Source organism: Ambystoma mexicanum, chromosome 1q, assembly GCF_040938575.1.
Source record: "Ambystoma mexicanum isolate Mex_15411 chromosome 1q, UKY_AmexF1_1, whole genome shotgun sequence".
Classification (NCBI taxonomy): Eukaryota; Metazoa; Chordata; class Amphibia; order Caudata; family Ambystomatidae; genus Ambystoma; species Ambystoma mexicanum.
This window is the reverse complement of record NC_090922.1, coordinates 1,260,040,256-1,260,063,971: the sequence shown is the minus strand read 5'-3', so window position 1 is coordinate 1,260,063,971 and position 23,716 is coordinate 1,260,040,256. Positions and strand designations below refer to the sequence as shown.

Here is a 23,716-nt window from a genome sequence, read left to right as displayed (position 1 = left end):
ATCACGCTGTTTACTTTCATTGCGTGCCTGTATATATTTGCATTCTCTACTTTTGCCATCTTCCTCTGTCTCTTCAGTAGTATAGGCATGGAGTTTGTATGGTGGATTAACATACCCCGCTGCTGCTTTCAATTCCTTAAAAGGGTAAAATCCCTTCTCTTTTGATTCTGTATCTAGTTTCTCGGGAGGGGAAAGAGGAGCTGAAGGTGTTATGTCTGCCCCTGTATGCCGACTAAGCATCCACTCCCTATATACTGGGTCTTTTCTCATTCTGGTACATTTTCCAAAGTTCTAATACTGTCAATCTTTTCTCTAGCTTCTTTCCCTTATGCGTGGCATGTCACAGGTATTGTAATACCGTGTTTGACAATGAGCCTCCTGGACCTTGAAGGCGCCCGGTGGTCGCGACGACCGCTCGAGCCCGACGGCGTATGAGCAGCATCTCTAGAATGGTCACGGCCGGCGTCTTTCGACGACGCGGACGGCCAGAGCCCTGCGATTGGAAAATCAACAACTTCTCCTTTCGTAAGGAATCCCATTCCTCAGGAGTGTAATGCTTGTTGTTACAAGCAACCCACCGACGGGCGGAGTCCTGGGACGAGGACGGGGAAGGCGACCTGTGACGGCGTTTCCTGGAGTGCCTCGAAGAGGCAGAGGAATGACGGGACTGACTCCCAGACCGAGAACCCCCGGACTCACGACGACGATGCAGAGAGTCACCCCTCGAATCATCCGTCGAAAGACCAGTGGAACTCGACTTCCGGGTCTTGGCCACCTTACCAACCGAGAGCTTCTTCTTATGCTCCAGCAAGGCCTTCAATTTGAGCGATTGGCAGTCGACACAGTCATCTGTATCGTGGTCATCCCCGAGGCATCAGAAGCAATCGTCGTGCCTTTCTGTCAGCGTCATCTTGGACCCGCACACCTGACACTTCTTAAAACTGGACCGCGGGGAAGAAGCCGAAGACATCATACAATATTCGCAAGGAAGAAACAGATTCGAAGAACCGAAAGAACAGGATTCAGTAGAATCGAGGCGCGTTGAGATCTCTGAAGCTAACACATTAGTGGAAAAAACAGAACTGAGGCTATGGGCGTTGTGCGTCCTACTTATAACATCCGGTGACGTCCGCTCGACGGAGGCCCTCGAGAACAGCGTATCGACATCATCGACACATGACGCAGATGCCGAAAGATTTTCCGAAGCAGCACAGCTGTAGTGATTACTGTCATCGATATGGAATACGTCGGAGGACCCAATCCCCTCGAAGCTAGAACGCCTCAATGCCTTTCGAGGCGGTTTTGTCGGAGGTACCCCGTGGCCCGGTGGATCCCCCCTAGAAAGGCTCTGGCCAAGGCTAAACATGTCTTTGTTCCTTTTTCTGTGCCCTCCTTCCGGCCTCTGGATTATATTTCTCAGGTGGATGAGGGGTCTGAGGAAGGTGAGGTTCCTGCAGTGGTTCCTGATGGCCTCCTTTCTGGTCATAGCCAACTTCAGGACCTGCGTCAGTCGTTGCACGATGCCAGTGGTCTAAACACCTCTCCAGAGGTGGAGTTTGGTAGGCCTGGCATGCATGCTGAGTCCTCATAACGGCGCCTGATGTCGAGGGTCACGGATTACCTGGGGTGGTCTGCCCCCCTGGGGATTTTCTGGAGGATGACCTGACTGATATCCTCGACCAAGGTCCACCAACTGTCCCGGTGCTGCCATTCCATATGGCATTGCAGAGAAGGGTGGCTGCGGCTTGAACTTCTCCGGAGTAGTGCCCGGCAGTGAGCAAGTCCTTGCCGAAGAAATATTGCCCAGCCAGTGGCAACCCCTGCTACTTGACCACGCACTCTACTCCGGAGAGTATGGTGGTGCAGGCGGCTAAGGCCCCCGCAAAGCAGGCGTCGTACCCTACCATTCCTCCTGATAGGGACAACAAACGTTTTGACGGCTGGACGAAGAAGGTGTTTTCTTCTGGGGGTATGGCGCTTCAGGCTGCCAACTCCGTTTGTGCCTCGTCTTGTTTCACGCACACTCTGTGGAACTGTATCTGCTTAGGGGCTGATCATATTCCCGAAGGGGAGGAACAGGATGGTTTTATTGCTATTGTGAAGGATGGCAAGAATGCCATGTGTGAATCCGTTCAGTCGGGTCTGGACATGGTTGATGGCGTCAGCCGGTCCATGGCGGCGAGCACCGTAATACGCAGGTTTGCGTGGTTGAGGAAGTCGGGGTTTGCTCCTGATGTGCAAGCCAGGTTCCTCAACATGCCCTTTGATGGTGAACATCTTTTTGGAAGCAAGGCTGACGAGAGCCTTGAGAGGTTGCAGACCTCCAAAGCTGCAGCGAAGTGGTTGGGCGCTGCAGTTCACCAACCTCTGCCTGTTCGTCCTAGGGGACAGCAATGGAGGGGAGGTTCCTTTCAATATTTCTCATCCTTTAGTAAATAGAGAAGAGCTGCAAGTCAAAGGGGCCACCGTAGGAGTGCCAGGGGTGGAAAACAGGGTACTCGAGGTGCCAAGGCCGCTCGGGCATTTGCCTCTTTCCCCTCAGGCACTGCTGCAGCCGCTTCAGCTCAGTTATGAGGCCATGTCCCATGGTTTGCTGGTTGGGGGAAGGCTGGCGCAGCATCTTGTAGTGTGGCGTGCCATTACTTCAGATGTGTGGGTTCTAGAGATCATAGCCGACGGCTACTGTCTTCCTTTCCGGCAGACAATCCACCAGGGAATCTCTCTTTGAAGAGTCCGGATCCGCTCCTTGTGCAGGAAATACAATCCTTGCTGAAGAAAGCCGCCATAGAACTGGTTCCTGTAGCGGAGAGGAACAAGGGATGGTATTCCCCTTATTTTTTGATTTCGAAGAAAGACGGGGCATTGAGACCCATTGTGGACTTCTGCCGTTTGAACAAGCTCCTCAGGAAGGAGAAGTTCAAGATGGTTATTCTTTCTCAAGTCCTCCAGGCTCTTCAACTTCAGGACTGGTTGGTGTCTCTAGACCTCAAGGACGCTTATTTTCATGTGCCGATCCATCCCAAGCATTAGAAGTACCTGAGGTTCGCGGTTGGCGACTCGCACTTTCAGTTTCGGGTCCTGCAGTTCGGATTGACCTCCGCCCGAGGGTCTTCAGCAAGCTCATGGTGGTGGTGGCAGCGTATCTCAGGAAAGGGGGAGTCACGTCTACCCCTACCTGGACGATTGATTGATCAGGGCGCGCTCTCCCGAGCAAGTCCTGGATCATCTGTCCGTCACCTGCCACTCCCTTCACAAGCTGGGCTTCTTCCTCAACTTAAAGAAGTCCCATTTGACGCCAACACAGCGGCTCCAGTACATCGGAGCAGTGCTCGACACATCCCTGGGGCAGTGTTTTCCTCCCCAGGTGAGGGCTTATCACATTCAGCAGATGGTGCACAAGTTGCAACACGCCCAGAGTCTCCCTGCGTTCGAGTTCTTGAGGTTGCTCGGCCTCATGGCATCCTGCATTCTTTTGGTGCCGGAGGCCAGGTTGGGGATGAAATCTCTGCAGTGGGCCCTCAAGATGCAGTGGTCGCAGTCCTCCGGCAGGATGTCGGACCCCATTCAGGTGCCGCCTTCGGTCACGCACGACCTTCTGTGGTGGGCCGTTGAAGGCAATCTGATGAAGGGGGCTCCATTTTGGCTACCCTGGCCAGAGGTGACGATCATGACGGACGCATCCCTCCTGGGATGGGGAGCTCATGCCAACGAGTTGACAGTCAGTGGTCGTTGGTCTCCGTCGGAGTCCAGACTCCATATCAATCTGTTGAAGCTGAGGGCCGTCAGGCTTGTCCTGAAGGCTTTTCTGCCGACTGTGCGAGGAAAGAATGTCCTGATTCTGACAGACAATACAGTGGCCATGCACTACCTCAACAAAAAGGGGGGGCAGGGTCACTTCCTCTGTGCAAGGAGGCGATGCAGCTCTGGTTCTGGGCCATCCAGCAGTAAATTTTGATCTCAGCAGTTCATCTGGCCGGAGACAAAAACGAGACGGTGGACGCTCTGAGCAGGCAGAGCGCGATCTCTCACGAGTGGGAGTTGGCTCAGGAGATTCTCCTGGAGATCTTCGACCTTTGGGGGACCCCTCAAGTGGATCTCTTTGCCTCCAGTGTCAACCAGAAGTGCGAAAGGTTCTGCTCTTGGGAATTTCCTCCAAGAGGAGCCTTAGGAGACGCGTTCATGGTGGAGTGGTCCTTCCCACTGCTGTACGTGTTTTCTCCAGTCCCCGTCATCCCGCAAGTGCTGCAGAGGTTATGGAGGTTCGGTTCCCGGATGATCCTCATTGCTCCAGCATGGGCCCAGAGGATGTGGTACCCAGACCTTCTCGACTTGTCCATCTGCCCTCCACGCCGTCTTCCCTACCGGACGATCTGCTCTCACGGTAGGGGGTTCAGGTTCTCCATCCAGAGGTCAGATCCCTCAACCTTCACGCTTGGCTTCTGAAAGGTTGAGGTACAAGGATTGGACCTCCCTGAAGACGTGATGGAGGTGTTGCTTTCGGCCAGACGGCCAGCAACAAGGTCCCTGTACCGTTGCCGTTGGAGAAAGTTCTGCGACTGGCGCAGGGTTAAGAATGTGGATCCTTTTTCATGTGACATTCCTGTGGTTCTGTCTTTTTTGCTTTTGTTAGCCCACAAGAGCTTGCAAGTGGGTACCATTAAAGGTTACCTGGTGGCGCTGTCCATCTTTAAGCGCTTGTCTGAGGAGTGTTCTTATTTCAAAATTCCTTTAATTTCTCAGTTTCTCAAAGGGCTCACTAACGTGTTCCCGCCGTCACCTTTCCAGGTGCCGGGTTGGGATTTGAACCTGGTTCTAAAATTCCTAATGGGTGCTCCTTTTGAGCCTTTACATTCTTGTCCTTTGAAACTGCTAACAATTAAAACTGTATTTTTAGTTGCGGTCACTTCCGCTCGCAGAGTGAGTGAGTTGCAGGCACTTTCAGTTAAGCCACCCTTCACTGTGTTTCATAAGGACAGGGTTGTCCTTCGAGTTCGTCCTTCCTTTCTTTTGAAGGTGGTGTCGGAATTTCATTTAAGCCAGAAGGTTATTCTTCCGGCATTTTATCCTCCTCCACATCCTGGTAAGGAAGAGGAGAGGCTCCATAGGTTGGATACTAGGAAAGTTTTAAGCTTCTACGTTTCACGCATGTCCCGGGTCAGAGTGGACGATCATCTATTGATTGGTTAAGCTGGAAGGCGTTTGGGACAAGCTGTTACTAAGCAGATTTTCTCTAGATGGATTATCTTGGCAATTTCTGAATGTTACCGCTTGGCGGGTAAGGACCCTCCGGTATGCTTGCGGGCCCATTCCATTAGGGGTATGGCTGCCTCTGCTGCCCTGCAGAGGGGTGTTCCTATTCATAACATATGTGAAGCAGCCACATGGGCTTCAGTCCATACTTTTGTACAACGCTACTCCCTAGATTCTATCCATGGGCAGGATCTGGCCTTTGGCAAGGCGGTCCTTTATTCTGCATTTTGATTGGGCATTCTAAATTTCTGTATTGTAAATTCTTCTCCCACCTCCTTACGTTGGTACTGCTTTGGGAGTCTGTCATAGATATGGAATACGTCGGAGGACCCAATCCCCCCGAAGAACAAGTTACTCTCTTACCTGGTAACGTTGTTTCGATGGGATTATCCAACGACGTATTCCATGTCGCTCCCTCCCTACCTGCCCCTCTACAGAATTTCTTATGCGAATGCAGCTTACGTTTCCGCAAGGCTTTCTGTGGTCATATTGGCAGTGGTTTGGTGCCACACGTTCTGGGGGAAAAAACTACAACTGAGGCTACGGGCGTCGTGCCTCCTACTTATAAAATCCGGTGACGTCGGCTCAACAGAGGCCCTCGAGGACAGCGTAACGACGCCATCGACGCAGGACGCAGATGCCGAAAGATTTTCCGAAGCAGCACAACTGTGGTGATTACTGTCATAGATATGGAATACGTCGTCGGACCATCCCATCGAAAGAACGTTACCAGGTAAGAGAGTAACTTGTTCTTTTTGATCAACATTGATCCTTTGTCAAAAAAGTGTAAGGAAACATTTTATTTATATATTTGCGCTATTCTGTCTTTGTTTTTTGTTGTTCGTTTTTATCCCCTTTATATATGTGCACTTTCAATATATATATTCCCCTTTACGTACGTCCTTCCCCACTGCCTTAGTAGGTGTATTCTCCTTTCTTTTTATTACCCCCTCTGGGAATTTAATACATGCTCTTCTAATAGGCTCTTCCCTTAAGAATCCTAAATGCTCCGATATGGAACTATGACATGTACCCTTTCCATCTCTCTTGAGCCTGTGTATTCGAGGTATCCTTATCTCTATTCCTTTTACAATCCCCAAAAATCCAGCAACTCTTTATTTCTCTTATGTACACCATAACATATTTACAATCCCTCACCCCTTATGTGTTTACCAACTACGATGGTCTACTTTGGTCTGGTACTCAGCTCGAGTCCCCCGGCATCAACTCTCCCACAATCAACCAGTTCACCTTTCATCCGCGGGGCAACTGCGGGGACCAAACAGGAATTTCTTCAAAGGGGGCCCTGTTGACCATATGTTGATGACGTGATGCTATTGCGCACTGCTCACCACAGGAAACACTGCGCTTGTCTGGTTTATCGATCATCCGGGAATCTCGGTCTGGGTTCTAGGTCTGGGTTCTAGGTCGATTAGACATGAACCATCCACACTGCTACCAAATGTGCTATAGCACCTTGAAGCATGTGTGTGCTGGATGGAATTGCCAATAAAATATCTCAGACCAAGTAACCGGACAGACTCAAAGGAGATGGTAAAATACTGCTTTAATCTCAAAGAAGTAAAGCAGTGTGAATATCCCATGCAGACTTAGGGAGTGTCAGGTAGGTCAGTGTTAGTGAAGGTGGGATACCATGCCTTGTATTTGTATTAGTATTTATTCATTTATATTGCGCGTCATACCCAAGGGTAAGAGGGCGCAAGAGCAGACAAGAATATTCTCAGCTTAGTTACAGTGCTGTACAGTAGTTACAGTGAGTACATTGGTTGGAACAGTTACAGTAGAGGCAGTAATATACAGTTTGGAAATATACATATTTACATAGTTTACAGTGGCATGGTGGGTTATGCAGTCAACTAACGGTCATTGTTTTTTATCCACTGGATGTAGTTGTGTCTAAAGTGGGTGTAAGATTGAGGTGTTCTTAAGGAAGACGGTAGGGAGTTTCAATGTCTTGCCTTCAGGTACCCTCACTCCAATCCCCAGGGTGATCCTCCCTCGCTTGTCCACCCCCAGGGTCGGGATCCAAAAGCGATGGCCCTTCCCATGCCACCTGAATAGAAGATCCCTGGGGAGATGTGAGAGTACCTTCAGGTTTCTCATACTTCCTAGTTCTTACTGCAATACTTACATTGCTGGTGTGCATATTGATATGACAAAGACGTAGATTGCGTCTCACTGATGGCTATTTTTTATTTTTTACACTGTGTATCTGTTTGTGGGATCATTTCTTATTGATTATATACCTGATCTAAGTCCTTTTTTGTTACTATTCATGAGGGTAGGATCAATAGACTGTGTTCCACATGTGTTTCCGTTTCTCAAATGCAGTGTCAGTGGGGATTTTAGCATTAAAATCACCTAATATCATCAGCAGGATACTAGTCACATGGTCTGCAAGTATTTTCCCGGTTACCGGTAGTATGGAGGCATGTTCTTGTCTATCTGGAGGATGGTAAACATTAATAATCAATAAAGAGATAGCATTACCATCTGAGGGACACCACCTCAAAATACTTGCCAATACATATGTTGACCCGGTATTCAACTAAGTAAGTCCTATCAGGTCAGTAGTACTTACTAATAGCCCACCTTTAGGTCTGCCCTTGGGACCTTTAGTAGCAAATGCTTGTGTTGTCTGCCTAACATCAATTACCAATTGATCAGTCATCCAGGTTTCTTGCAGTGCCACTAGGTTAAAAAGGGCAAGGTTGTCAATGAGGCCATCCACTCCTTTGTAGTGCGTGTATCCCCGCCTATTCCATGACAAAATAGTGAAGAATTTGCTAGGGTCGAAGCAAGGTTCTTGGTTGCTATATCGAGGGAACTAACTGCTAGCTCAGATTATCGTATGTCCTCAACTCAGTTGAGTCTCTTGCAACAGATTTCATACAGAGGCCATTAGCATGCCTCGTTTCTATTTCATTTGTTTCAATGCCACCACCCACTATTCACATGTGAGTATCATTTACCTCGCATTTGGCCCTTCGTGGGCTGTAGAGTACGGCATGAGTTCAGGCTCATTTATGAAAGTCTGCAGCCTGGAGAGGTCCTGATTACTGTACAGTCATACCCCAGTTTCCCCGGTTCCATGTGTTAATATCCCCGCAAAAATATTGCGATACAAAGAAATTGCCATATTTTTGCGGCAATATTGACCAATGGACCCTGTGGGCGACACACCCGCAACCCCTGAATTATTTTTAAATGTGCAGGGGACACCCTTGCAACCCCCACGCACACAAAATATCCTCCCCAAAAATATCACCAATGGTGAGACAAACGGCCATGTATGGCGATATTTTTGGTGCAGATATTTTGCAGCGATACCATTTCCCCAGTTCATGGTCAAAAGTCCAAGATGGAGAAGGATGTTGTGAGGGGTCAGAAATGCATGGCAGAGAAGTAGGTTGAGGTTTTTCACAAGTAGCAATTTTGTTAAATAATAAAGGTGAGACAAACACCTATCTTTCACTAACATAAGAAAGATTTCCCTGCCTATCAAACTAAGACTAAACGAAAATGACCTAATGTCCGAATATCTTTTCCTCACACTTGTACATACAACAGAATCATACAGGAATTGTTTGGTTGTTCAAACTTCATAAAATAACATATACATTCAAACTTAAAAACTATAAACAGTAATCCTTGTGACCAGGGCTGAATCCCCTTCCCCTGGATGAAATCAGGATATTACAAACCAGCGTTCAAAGTCAGGAAAGCTCTTTTTAATAGCCAAGTTCCACTCCAGGTATAACACAATGTTCTTTTCATTCCATGAGTCCTTCACTTGGCAAAGTGACTTCCTTAATTCCAAAGGATGTCTCACTCTTTAAGACAATTGTTAAAGTTTTCACAACCTTCTGCTTGGCAAACCAAAAAGACTTTCTCTTCACACAAATCAATAATCAAGATAATATTTCTTTTCTCTGAAGGCCAATCACTTTTCATAACATCATATTTCTCCTTCATAAGCAACACATTAGTCAGGATGTTTCATTCACAAAGATAAAGTTTAGCCAGGATGGTTATATCAGTTCATCAATACACAGGGGTGGAATTGCCACTTCATTTCCACCACAACCTTCTACCACATTCACAGTACCTCAAATCATCTTCTTCCTGGTCCACTTGCTTGTCAGGACTAAGCACTATTTGTCCTTTTCCTAGTTTACTCACCTGCCAGGATAAAAATAAAAAGTCCTAATACTACAACTTGTACTTTGTGGTGCGGTTTGATCCACACTTTCCACACTTAAATCTGAATGTGGAAAGTTGATCAACAATTGCTTCCTGGACTTACTGTACACAATGACAATGATTCTGACATTGGGCAATTTGCCCCAGGTAATGCAGATGATAGTTCTCTCCCCTTGATCCTTTCTACAAGGAGGGATTTTCTCCTGCCATCTCTGATTTCGTTTATGCATAACATATTGGCTGTTCACAATGTAGTTTTACAACTTTCTCCCGCGTGTTGTCTTTTGTTGGGACTGCTATATTCAAATAGCCTTGTTGTTCTTCGGCTTTGACAATGCAGGTTATTATGTCTCCAACCTTCTTTGGGGAAACTTGTATTCCCTTTTTTTATTGTTGCCCCTTGTTGCCTTTGGCAATGAGGTTCCAATATTCTCCTTTTTCATTCTAGGAGAGTGGCACCTAATATGCTTTGATTTTAAAGTTAGTTATTCAAAAAGTACATTCTCACGCACCGGTCTACTTAGGTACGCCCTCTGGTGATCAGGACAATTCACTGGTCTCTCCTTCTGACTTGCTCCTTCTGCATGCTGGCTTATCTGGACCTTCCTGGTTTTTGACAGCTCCAGTCAGCCTTCTGCTGTTCGCACTGTCTGCAAATGGTGCTTACACCGACCCTCACGCGCTCCAGTGAAAACCTCACACCAGTTCGATGTGCAGGACACAGACAGATTCTCTCTCCCTTAGAATAGCTGGGCTCTATACCGCTTCCAGCTGCGTGCCCTCTGCATCTTCTAAGAACTCCGACCTCTGCCACTTTCTCTGTACGGTATCCCACTATCAGGCTAGCAGTGGCTCTGGTGTCTCCATCATCCTGCTGCTTCTGCTGCTTCTTAATAGCCGGAACCTTAAAGACCCTTAAATGCTTAAAGGTCCTGCTCAGGTGTGTGTCATTACAAACACTAGACCGCTCATGATAGTTTTGTAACTCTGTACTCCTCTTCCTCGTCTCAGTACTGAATTAAAGTCCATAATGTTCTTATTTGTTTTACCATCTGTGAGAAACTCATGGTTACACAAGTAATACAGACACAAGTGATCAGAGTTCAAGGATGTTTATTTGAACAATAAAAGCAATATGCGGGTTGGAAAAATGCCTAATCTAAACTTAATCTAAGATGGGGACAGGTGCCGACCATCAAATGAAAATAAGGCAGTCCTAGTGGTCTCAGAGTCAAATAAAAAGGCCCATACTAGAATAACCTATTGCCAACAACAAATACAAAGAGTGTGGGGTTAAGTCTCAAGAAGGAAAGAAATGTTCTCAAATGATAAGTCAGGAGGTGATAGCCTGGGTCTCCCTTCCCCACTTTTTGAACATGGGGTAAGGTGGAGTTGGCGGAGCACAGTACAGTCTCGGGCTTCCTTATCACGAGGCGATAATTCCAATGGCTTTTCTCAGACCCGTTGATGGCCAAGTCTTGTTTCCTCTGAAAAAGTGTCTTGCCTTTGGGCGTGATCGGTTTAAACAAATCAAAAGTTCCTTTAACAAATGAAAGCTTGTTTTCAAAGTTCACAGTGGGTGATGATTTCACCCCTGGATCCCGCCTCTTTTGGGCTGACACTTTTTGTATTGTACTTCTCAATTCCATAGGGTGACAATTTCACTCCCGCCTTTCCCCTCTTCTGGGTTGCCCCTTCTCAAATCCATAGAACAGATTTTGATGAACGCTTCACCCTTGGATCTCCCTCGGCCATGCTCGGATCTCTCTTGACTTTCAGTACTCCGGTGACAATTTCACCCCGGATCTCTCTCTGCCAGCATCTGACCTCTCCTGACTCCTATTACTTGGGTGATAGCTTTAGCTCTTTCTCAATAGTAGCTCTTTGCATCTTTTATTTGTTTTTCAATAAACTTGGGGTGATAGCTTAACTCCTTGGCTCTCCCTCGCTCTGGCTCAGACCTCTCTCGACTGCCAGCCCTTGGGTGACGGCTTCACCCCTGGATCTCCCTCAATCGGGCTTGGACCTCTCTCGACTGCCAGTGTTGGGAGTATTAGCTTCACCGCGAAGCTCCCTTTTCTGGGTTCACTTTAACACTCTGTTTCTCTGGACCTTTAGACTTCGTCCCTCTCCTTCAGCATCTCTCCTCCAGGTTCACTATTGCCTTTCCAAAACTTTCTACTGATTTCAAATTTCTGTTATCCAACTTACGGATCAAAGTCTTTTGATTGTACACGGCTTTTGCTCAACCCTCGGGTATTACCACTTTGAGTTCCTTTGGCTGCCTTCCTATGACCTTCTGGTTTCTGTAGTTTCTCAATATGGGGCTCGACCAGAGTTTCTCAAGTTAGCACGCAGTTGCTACCTTTTTTCCTCTGCAGCTGGTCTCCCCTTGGCACTTTTTAACAGTTCCTTTAAAGTTCAAATTAGTTTGGTTCAAAACTTGCCACTTTGCGATTCTCACTCAACACAGCCCGGTGCTTATCAATTCTCCCCTTGACTCACTGGCTGTGATGAACCGCTTGCAATTTCCTGGAAGTGAGCAAGAGATCGAATTGTGTCCAAAACCTTTGATGCCTTCCAGTCATATGAAAAAATGGGCGGGTCAGAATTCAGCTCAATCCATTTCAGAAGGATTGCCTTGTTTGGGTACCAGGTTGTTTCTTCCGAATGAAGTTGTGTGAGAAAAAGTCCTCAAGGAGTGTCATGAATCTAATTTAGCTGGTCATCCTCGTTTCCGGAAGATGTTGGAGTTAGTGCAGAGACACATCGGGTGGAAGACGATGAGGGAGGATACACTGAATTGTCTGAAGACCTGCAAAATCTGTGCAAAATCTAAGGTATCTGTGTGGAAACCAGTGGCATTGTTGGAACCTTTACCAATCCCACTGCAACGTTGGCATACTGTGTGTCTCTAGATTTTATTGTCGATCTTCTGAAGGATCATTGAATTTCGCCCATTCTAGTGGTGGTGGATTGTTTAATCAAAGAGGGGCATTTTATATCAATTAAGGGGCTGGTGACAGCTACTTGTCTTGCACAAAGATTTCTTCAGGAAGTAGTTTGGCTTCATAGGTTGCCAAGTCAGGTGATTTCGGATCAGGAGTCACAGTTTGTTTCAAATTTTTAGTAAGCCTTCTGCAGGGAACTGGGGCTGGAAATTCAACTGACTTCTGGTTATCATCCAGAGGCAAATGGTCAGGTGGAATGGGTAAAACATGTTTCAGTCCCCTAAACTGCATGGGACCTTATTCAGATGGAAAAACGGTTGGGTGAAAAATCTGAGAAAATGTATAAGAATCATTTAAATAAAATCTGAAAGGGGGAAAAGGCAAGAAAATTATGCTTGCATATCACATAACGCATCTAATGGACAGAAAAACATTCTTCACACAACAATGAGGAGTGGCTGCGAGATGATTGAGATTATTGATACATCATAATACCAAAGTAAATAGATGGCAAGACCATGGGAGATAAGTGTGGGATCACCAAAAGAAACAATCAATGCTCATAGACTCACCTACTGCAATTCTGAAAGAAGGCTGGACCGTCTTCTTATCCCTATTTTATGTTGTAGAGGTAAAGAGAGGAAAGACACTATAAGGTCACTGGTAAGAATCTCTTTATAACCTAAAAATGTGTGAATAAACGTATCCTAATTGTCTGAGTCACTATAATGTAACTATTCAATACATGCTATAACAATTCTTTGACTTAGCAAAACGATGTTTTTCATTGGAAATAATGAGTACATGAAGAATGGCCAGTGAATGGAACACCTGGACTGTTGAAATCTAAAAAACAAGTGACTCGCCCAGCATGAACGGATTGCCAGAAGCAGCACAAACAGAAGGTAAAACTATGAAATATGACAATAAGAATGGAACCTTACCTTCCTCTGAATGTGCACAGTGATGAAAGCAGGAACATGAATAGACACTGCTCTGAGATCACGGACAGTGATGAAAGCAGGAAAATGAATAGACACTGCTCTGAGATCACGGACACTGAGCGCCTAGTACACTTGGGAACTAGCTAAGTGTGGACCAAGTTTACAGCTATGCTGGTAGGAAACATGGCATCCTCGATAGGGATAGATATATGGAAAGTGGCCACTTATATGAACAATTAGATAACAAATAACACCTGCAGAGTCCAACAATGCAAAAACACTGATATTGAACACATTATGGGAGTATTAGTACAGTCCTGAGATACATTAAATTGTGTGCAACAAATGCTACAAAATATATATGAGGTTTCTCATGGAAGTACATTCGAATGGCTTGTATGTTGCGTACAACCTCAAATTAAAGTACATCTAATAAACGCTGAACTCTGATGTTGGTGCAAACAAGTTGTAAATTCATCCTCTATGAGAGAAAGGTTTCCCTGCTGACTACAAGCTCTATTCAAGAGTACGGGAGAGCCAACTCTATATGGATTTCTGTGTACCTATTTTGATAATGTCCCCACAATGTGTTTTCTTTTCTCCTTGTTTAACAGGAGTGATTGGTGCGGATGTAAAAGGATACAGTCTTCCTTGCGAAAATAAGCCATTAACATCAAGGATGGCTCTTATTTGTGGGACATCGTCTTGTCACATGGGGGTAAGCAAGTAGTCAGGCATAATCGAGGGTGAAATTTCCAACAAATGTAAGCAATTTTTGACCTTGTTTATAATTCACTCCCTTCTTGATTTGAATCACAGTTAATTTATGTTTTACTGTCAGTTTGTTTTAATGTCAGTTATGTGAATACCTGCTACAGTACTTGTCAATGAGATTTGTAATATTGGTTGAAACGCAATACTTGTCTCGTTGAGCGACCTCTCACTTGTGGTGTTCTTTTTTTTACATCACTGATACAATGAAGTGCTCTTCTCTACTCTCTCCACGGTGTGAAGCTAGACACAAAGCACACTGCCCATGTGCAAGGTTTCACCATACCCAAAATGTTGGACCATCTATTGTCCTGCATGGTAGACCCTAAGTGCAAGACACAAAGTGGCACTAGTAGCATAGTGATGTACCGTAGGGTAGCACCAGCCCTGGCCAGCACAGGCATATGAAAACAGCAATGGGAAAGAGGGAAAGAAACAAAAATCATTGGTAAAGTAAGGAGGCCCGCCTTTGGCTCTATGAGTTCTATGGGGCCTAGCGACAGATCTCCTTGGCTACCAAAGCCTACCGATAATGTTGCAAATTTATTTGTATTAATAGGTTTAATAAAATAATGTTGTCAATATCATCACAGACATGTGAAGAGTCTTTGTGCATACAGCAAGGATAACAAAGTTCAGAGACAGATTTTGCAACTTGATGGTTAAGGAAAGGGCATGGGAAACGTAATTTCTAACTGTAAAAGGGTGCATTAAATCTCCTGCATTCCTAGTGCCAGAGGCAAGATTTAACTTGAAACAGCTTGTGGGCCATATTCTGAAATACTGGGCTCCTCAGTCTTCAACTTACAAAGTGCTGCTCCCAGTTTTATCACAGCTGAGACCGATGTTGAGTTGTTTGATAGAGCCAGATCACTTGGAAAGGAGTCCAATCCCCTTCTCGCCTTCCCTGCAGAGGTTGGTAACACAGTGATGAATGGGACAGGATGGGAAATGATGGGATGTGGAACTCGAGAGACTGGTAGATCCAGGGACACTCGATGAGTGCTGTGCTCCAGCGGTCTTCAAAATGGAAAGAACACCAGGCAATAGAACTTGCCCTGAAATCAATGGAAGACATGCTAAGGGGACAATAAACACTAACACGCATGGATAGTAGAATGGCCTTGCTATAAGTGAAATGGCAAGGAAGAACATGAGGAAGAACATGAGTGAAATGTCCTTACCATTATCGGTTAGCCAATGGGTTGGACAGAATTGACCCTACTGTGAGCAGTTCATTTGCATCATAATCATGAATGCCAAGGTGGACAGACTGAGCTGGAAATTTCCCGCCTCCATGCTGCTCAAGGCAGTGATCCAGCAGATTTTCAAGAGGTATGGCACTCCAAGTGCCAACATCTTCACTTTGAGAGCCAACAGGAGAGTGGAGAATTACTGCTTTTGTCATCTGTACTCAATGGCATGGGGCACAGATGCTCCGGCGATTCCTTGGTTAAATGGCCTGCTGTATGTTGTCCTTCCCTTTCTCCTGATATCTCAGCTTCTGGTGAAATTCCACTGGGAGTCTTGAAATGTAATTGCAATGATTCCATGTTGGGTGAGGAGACAATGGTTAACAGTCCTGGTGAATTTGTGCCACTCAGAGGAACTGTTGTTGACACTGGTCTCACTCAGTTCCACTATCATTCTCTAAGTTGCCAGCACAGATGCTAGGATGGTTAAAAACGTTGTCTTGGCTGTTGAAAAAGATGGAGTCGGGAAATGGGGCTGCTTTGGCTGTGCAGAATTCTATCTACAAATAATGCTTGCTTCCATCACTGAGCTGGTCTTTTCAGATTACGTTGTGCGCAGTAAACTGTGACTCTCCATTGATTCTGGAATTCTTGATGGATGGATTTCATAAGGGTTTGGCTATTTAAACAATTGAGTAAGGCAAGTGCTATGTGAGCTATTTAGACATTTCGGCTCCCACTTGGTGATGTGTCTATTTTGTACCCTTTGGTTTCTAGATTCTTTATGGAGTTTCTCTTTTGAATCCCTCATGCAAGACATGTCTCATTCCTTGGGACCTTCAGTTGGTTTTGAAGGATCTACAAGGATATACCCAATAATCTGTTGTCTTACAAAACTCTTTCTGTTGGATATTTCTTTTCTTTGGAGATTTAGCTATCGTACTGTAGTGTCCATCCTAAATCATTGATCCTGCACACCTTCCAAAAATGTCCCTCATTTTATTTGGACAAAGAAGTAGTACTTTATATATTTTATCCAAATCCCTCTTATAAGGAGGAAACGGGGCTGCATACATATGATATTAAGTGAGCTGCATTATGTTATCTAGAGAGGACACATGCAGACTGCAAATGCTATCATCTGTTTGCAGCTTTTGGTGGAGGTTGCAATGGTCTGAAACCTTCAGCCGCCTCTCTGAGCAGGTGGATCAGGCTACTGATTGGCATGGCATATAAGTATGTGGAGCCCAGCTGCTGGCCATTGTGCAGAGTTGTTCGTCCAGGAGTGTGACTGCATCATCATGGGTGGAGGTTCAGGATGTGTCCTTGGTGGATGTTCATAAGGAGTCAGCTGTGTCTCAGCATACCTCCATTAACAGGTACACCTTGTTTTTGCAGGGAATCCAATGTGGGTTCCAGCGTCCTTCATTCTGTTGCAGAACATTGAATACTGTGACTATGCATAGAGTTTTTTTTAGCAATAAATCCTTTTGCATCTTATACACTGTGTTCTTTTCTGGCATGTGCCACGCAGTATATTTGGTATATGCGCGAGGAATGTGAGTAGGGAGGAGGTCTAGTAGTAATTCCTAGATTATGTGTATTAATTAAGCAATATGCCCCGAGCGGCGGGGGCATTACCGAGTCAGGTAATGCCCCGGGGCCCATAGTTAAAGGCCCAAGTGGCCCAGGGCATTACCTGATTCGGTAATGCCCCTGCCATGAGGGGCATATTGCTATTAGTATCCCGGTCCGGAAGATCTGGGAGACAGGGATACTAAAAGCGTTTCGGAACAGAAAAAAAAAAGACTGAGAAAATGGCTGCTGGGGAAGGAAAAACAGAGTCTGTTTTCCCTTTCCATGTCGGCCATCGGGAGCGGACGCGCTGGGAACACTTCTGTTCGCAGCGCGTCCGCTCTCGAAAAAATAAAGAAAAGAAGGTAAGTGGGGTTGGAGGGGCAAAAGGGAGGGAGGGGAAAAAAAGGGAAAAAAAATAACTTATCTGGGTCCCCGGCACAGGACGATGGACGCCTCCAGCAGTGTGGAGGCTCGGAGTGGGGATGGCCCCGCTTCGAGCCTCCTCATTGGCTGAGGGGCTGCCACGCCCCCCCCCGGGGACAAAGGGGTGGAATCCGAGGGTTTCACGGCCGGGTAATGCCCCGGCGAGGGCCAATCAGAATGGTTCTTTCTGCACCGATACCTTGTCTCATACGTCCATCCCTTTTGGCCTCCTTGGAGTCTGTCGTCTCTTGTCTAATTATCTGTGGATCAGGCATGAGGATACATGGAGTCACTGGCCCTTACAGCTCGAGGGAAGTAAGAAGGTGGGTGGGATTCTGAAAGCATGTGAGAAGAAAAAATGGATTGGGGTTTGGGCAGGCTCGGACTCGCCTGTAGGGCAATAGGGCAATGCCCGAACCAAAAACACAAAATAAAGTGGGCCGCTTTGTTGGCTATTGTGGGCCAGTTTGATGAGTTACTTCACTATGTGGCTAGTACTTTGGAACATTGTTTCTGAATAATGATTCTTTAAATTGCACAATTTGCATCACATTTTATCAAAATACTCCCCCTGGGTACTATTCAAACAGTCTGTCACAAAAGGAATTCGATGGCTTTTGCAACTGTGGGCCACTTTTTCATTGGTGCCCAAGACAATGTCATGCCCCAGTCCGACCCTGGGAATGCAAGGCCCCCGCTAGTGGGTACCGTAAGGGAGGCGGAGGTCCAGTGTCATGAGGATTACCATATGTAAAAGGTCTGAGCTGCACGTCTTATGATGAGTGTCGGCAATGCAAAACCTATTTCGACTAAACATAAGCCAGGCAAGAATGGCTTTGCGGAGGCCTGTTTTTAAAGGCAGAGCTTTAACAGAGGTCAATCTTGAAAAAGCTCGCCCAAGGGGTAACCGCGTCTTGCAGTGTGATGTTAGTGGCTGATAACCGAGACGAGGGGAGTGAGCCCAAGCTCTCTATGCCAAGCCTGGCTGTCACTAATGCGCTACTGAGCAGTCTCCGTGAGGCCAGTATCTCCTTTCAGTTGCTTTTACTAAATCAATATACATCTATCTTCATATGATCGCTGGAATGATCCACGGAATTATGATACATCTCTGTGCTCTGCGGAAAAAAGGCTTACAAGCAATTTTCACTTTGTTCATTTTTCTCGGCGAATTGATGAAAAAGCTTTTTCGAGATTGCAATTACAATTTAGTGCCTGCCTTGAAATGTATAACTCTTTCTAAAAGTGCAAGGCCGAAAGCCTTTAATTCCCGTAAGTACCCATTTATGCCACGTTGTCTTAAAGACATTTTCTCTGTTAAATGCAGTCCTGTTTTAGACGCATCTAGGGAAGGGGCGTAAACTGTGGAAAATGGGCTTCGAATCTGAGGCTTCCAGCCAAGGCGTCCTGTCTATAAAAAGATGTAAAAATGGCTGAATGCAACGTTTTATAATAATATCAGCATCATGTTGCCATGGCTGAATGTATCGTTTAGTCAGCATCATCTTGCCAGCCAGGGGTGTCACAGCGAATTATTTCATAACAAATGTGATCCTGAACCCCTTGCACAAACGAGTCCATCGCTCAGTCTTAAGTCTTTCTTTTTACCCTTTCACTGACTCTCCCTGTGCAAATTGTGCTGGCTGGAGGTCATCCTATTATGGCTGAGAAAATGTTGCACATGCACAATAGCATTTGCACCCTTCGTGAATATTTTCTTACCCAGATCACGGTGTTCCCTACCAGCTCTCACCATTATGGTTGCTGTACGTAACACTATTAGAAAAAGGACATACTGTTCTCGGAATGTCCAATCCGTGTATTATGACAACTAGTACATAATCCTGTATGGAAAGCTGTTAATCAAGTTTTAATTTCAGGCTAGTTTTGATATCACTACTAACTTGTAATAAAGAAATTACATCACTACTGCTCTGTAATCAATTATTACGCTCGGGTTGTGACGTCAAAATGCCTGCTGCTTAAGTAGAATTTCAGGTGTAACTGCAGCACTTAATTAAAGCAGTGACAAGCTTTCACAACAGCTTTTTGTATGGTTGCACAGCCATTAACCGAAAAGAAACTGTTTATGGTAGTATGTTTATTTTGTGCACTGCTGGATTTCGCACATGATAGCAAAAATCTCTATGTCATTACTTATTTTAAAGCACAAAATCAAAACATTTTAGATGCATTCTATTAAACTGATTAAACTGTTTTCCTTTAACACATTAAAAGCTAGCTGCATATTAGTTAATTCGTTTTTCCTTAATCCAAACAGATTTTAAATGTGTTTGTATGTATCAGCAACTGGGAAATCTCTTAAATTACAAAGTGAGGGGGCATGTATGACAAGTAATGAAATATCCCTTACTGTATGCCATTCCCGTTCCTCGGTTTGGCCTCAGAACTTCTCGGTATCCTTATTACGTAGGGTAGGGGATACTTAACGCCTGGACATGCAAAAGGAACATTACATCACTGCCCTTTTATCAAACAGGCATAGAAATGTATTAATCAAGGTCATTAGAAATATAAAGCCTATGGTAGAACAAGGCTGGTCCTGACTGTCTTCCTATTTGCACCATTCAGCAAGGTCATGTAATCCCAACATGCTCCTGTATCAATGAACACAAAACACTCCTCGCTTGGAAAGGTTTTTCCCTGCCTACTCCCCGGGCATCCTCTAGATCCCAGATGACATGGGGAGGGCCATTGCTTTTGGATCCCGACCCTGGGAGTGGACTAGCGACAGAGGATCACCTGGGTGGAGGATCCTCAGGGATTGGGGAGGAAATACCCGACATGAGACATGGTATCCTCCTTCTCTGACATGAACTTACTCGAACCCCCTCAGCCTTCATGGGGTATTGTAGGTCTCATCTCATCCAATCGTCAAAACACCACTATAGTCCTGGGACGAAGAAATGCGAATAGAGGCGCATCACTATACCCGATGGATATGTCCCACTAGTGAGGCCAGTCAGAGTCAGGCACTTGAGGTAAAACACACTCACCTGCAACTAGTTGTTATTTCAAAGGTGTATCAAGGAAGCAACCACAAAAGGCAAAGAGAGCGAGTTGGGAGGAGAGCTGAAACGCTGCAGCCGCCACAAACCAGCTGGCCGAGAACGGGATGCCGCAAATTAGAGTGTCTGCAAGAGAAAGCAGTGAGAGAAAGCATTGCGAGGGAGCCGTGTCGCCATTGAACCAGAACAATCGGTGTAAGGAACCCAGGAGGCATGCTGATAATTTTTGGAGGGCTGTCCAAGAATTGCTTGTTTCCCTTAGGCTAAAGAAAGAGCCCAGGAGTGTCAGATAGACAGGCATTCAGACCCTGACTCCAGAAGGAAAAGACGTTAACTCCAACAATAAGAAAACTGAATCAGTGAGTTTCAGATGATGGGAAACCCGGTGTGTGTTGAATACGAGTGAATACATTGAAAGGGAATGGTCGCGAGTTAAAGAAAACTCGTTGTTGAAAGTCTCAGAACACCATTGAAGAATAAACAATGAGAAGTAAAGTGCCTAAGAATGTTATGTAACAGAGGGACCACGTATTCCAGAAGATGCAGTTGCGGAAGCCTCTAAGTGATAAAAGCTCTTCTGGAAAAGGGGAGCTGTGCACAAAATCGAAGTGTGAGCAAAAGGCTCAGGTTGAAAAGGGGAGCAAAAAACTACAATTCATGAGAAAAACAGAATGTTCATGAGAATGAGAAAGTAACAAGAAGGGGACATAGCAAAAGCCCGGGACATAAAAGTTGGAAGAAAAAGAGCATTTGGGCAAAGTAAATTATAAGAAGAGGGCAAAATTGAGGCCCACCGCCCCTGGTTACACGACCTGTAATGGGCGGACTGTGGGGTTGAACAACTGTGCCAAGACTAAGGGAGGCCCCTCGACATAAATGAACTGTGTAGAAAAAGCATAGTCAATAAACCAAGAGGTGCAATTGAATATGGGGAAGAGAACCCCTAAAGAATCAAGATGAACTGTTGTGGTTTTGAAAGCTGAAGTTTATGGTATAAAATTGAACTCTTGTGAGAAGCAATGAGGAACCGAATAAGCTGAACTGTGATATTTCACAAGTAAATTGTGTAAAAATGAAAAGGGGGCTAAGCTTGGGCAAGGGAAGCCTAAGAGACCCATTGAAGAATCGGGATCAGAACTCATGAGAAACAAGGCACTGTGAACCTTTACCAAGTAAACCTGGAAAATCATGTGGAACTTTGTGAACGTGAGTGTCTTGAACTTGGGGAAGGGAACTCCAGAAGAGCTCCTGTACCATACTAATTTTCCTTTGAACACTATTTAGTGTATTCCATTACCTACACATTGTTATACTATGGAAGTGAAGGGCAAGCATAGGTTTGGACACAGACAGCATTTTTGTTTTGAACGGACAGATTTAGACTTTGCTTAGTTTACTTTCAGGTAGGAAACATTCCCACCTTAGTGCTAGGCCAAGATAGGTGTTCCCGACCAGTAAAATAAAGTTTTTCAGTTGTCTGTGTCATCTCCTGATACCATGCCTGTCTCACAGAACACTAGAGCTTCTCAAGCTTTTTAGATAAACATGTTAGCATCTACAGAGTTGATTAATTTGATTATTACAAGAAGTGAGGCTTTTAGAGGCTCTTGTCTAGGATGGTTATAGCACATTTTTTAAAGCAGGTAAAAAAAGGGGAGAGTTTGTCCTTTTGGGGCAGGCTATTCATTTCCGTTGACAGCACATTAGGTGCAACAACTAAATTATGGGATACCAAGTTTTGTTATGTTATGTGTTTGCTTCTATAGCGCCGGCAGCCCATGGGCATCAGGGCTGCCGGCGCAGTCAGAGGCAATGCTCATAGTTACCCTTTCCCAGGGAAAAACATCTCCAATTCAGACATTGTTCTTCTTAATATTTATTGGAATTCAGCTAGAGTAAGGGAAAGTTATAATAGCGGGAGATTTTAATTGTTTGTATCCTTATGTATATGTATTCGATGGTCATAAGAATTTTTTGTTCCAATGCAGAGACGCAGATTTCCTCCGATCAACATAGAAAGAAAGGGACCAAAGTCAATCTCATATTCGGAGGCATTCAAGCATGGAATATAAGAGTTCATGGTAATCTCATGGCGGACATACCAAATAATTGTACATGGGCTAGTAGAAATGTGCAATCTATCATTGATTTTATATTTTGTACAGGAGGAGTGTTTAATTGGTGTAGACCATTATTCATTGAGAGAACTGCTTTTGGTGATCACTCTTGTCTGATGTTGCACTTGAATTGTCCGGCTCTCGAAATCACGTACAATTTGGACATCACCGGTTTAATCTCTAATGAAGCCAAGAATTGGATTTCTTGGTTCAGTCATAGATGAATATAATACTTCTTTGGCAAAGCACTTCAAATTTACTTTTAAAGCGAACCCAATCTTTTTCGATTATACTGTTGGATTCAAATACCCATTAGAAAAATCATTCATGAATGTTCTGCCCTCTTAATTAGATTGACCCAACTATGCACTTTTCTATCGTTATCACTTTGATGTGGAAGTGAAAGAAAAGAAAAGGGAATTAAGTCGAAGTGTAAGAGCCTTAGAAACTAGTGGTTTAATGGATGATGTTACTTCATGCAACACTAGATGGAGATTAAAACAGAACTGTAAGAACTGGATACATTGATATTTTATTTCTATCAGTCTCATACACAAGTGTTTCAGAGTGCGAGAAGGTAAGGGAGAGGAACAGGGGAGAACAAAACAGCAATCTTACTAGGCCCAGTGACAATGAGAACGTGCAAGTGCATGGGAGAGGGGGAGGGAAAAGTGCATGGAGGCGGGAAAAGTGGAAAGTGCGAAGAAAAGGAGAAACCGATAAATAATAATAAATAAATTGACAAGTGCTAGCTTTAAGGGAGCAGACAGGGTAGGTCTGATAAGTGTAGGAAGAAAAAGGGGGGCTGTATGGGTACAGATACAGACCGCAGTGCAAGGGGTGGCCCAGAGGCCGTCTGGGAGGGTACAGGGTGAGCAGGTACCTAGGCCCGGAGGACAGAGGATGGGCAGGTAAACGGTGCCAAGAGAGAACAGGTCAGCAGGGTAGAGGGGGAGCGAAGTCAGAAGAAAAGAGGAAGGTCTTGAGGTGCTTCCGGAACCGGAGGTGGTTCTCCACAAGTTTTAGAGTGGCAGGTAGCCTGTTCCAGAGGGAGGCCCCAACTGAAGACATAGCTCTACCCCCAGCTCGCTTCTTTGAAAGATGACTGACCTTGAGGGAGTTGGAGGTAGAGGAGCGAGGAGCTTGAGAGGGGAGGTATTTGCGGAGGGATAGCTGAAGGTATTTTGGACCCAGGCCCCAGAAAGCCTTGTGGACAATGCACGGGGTTTTGAATTT

General features: G+C 45.3%; 1 protein-coding gene across 2 annotated transcripts in view; it reads left to right on the top strand.

Moving 5' to 3' along the window:
- Positions 1-23,716, top strand: part of FGGY (FGGY carbohydrate kinase domain containing) — a 2,730,916-nt gene that overhangs the window by 1,361,935 nt on the left and 1,345,265 nt on the right. For both annotated transcript variants that reach the window (XM_069642074.1, XM_069642075.1), the window contains exon 8: positions 13,984-14,087. In XM_069642074.1, coding sequence (XP_069498175.1) covers positions 13,984-14,087 — 104 coding nt within the window. The remainder of the gene's footprint in view (positions 1-13,983; positions 14,088-23,716) is intronic.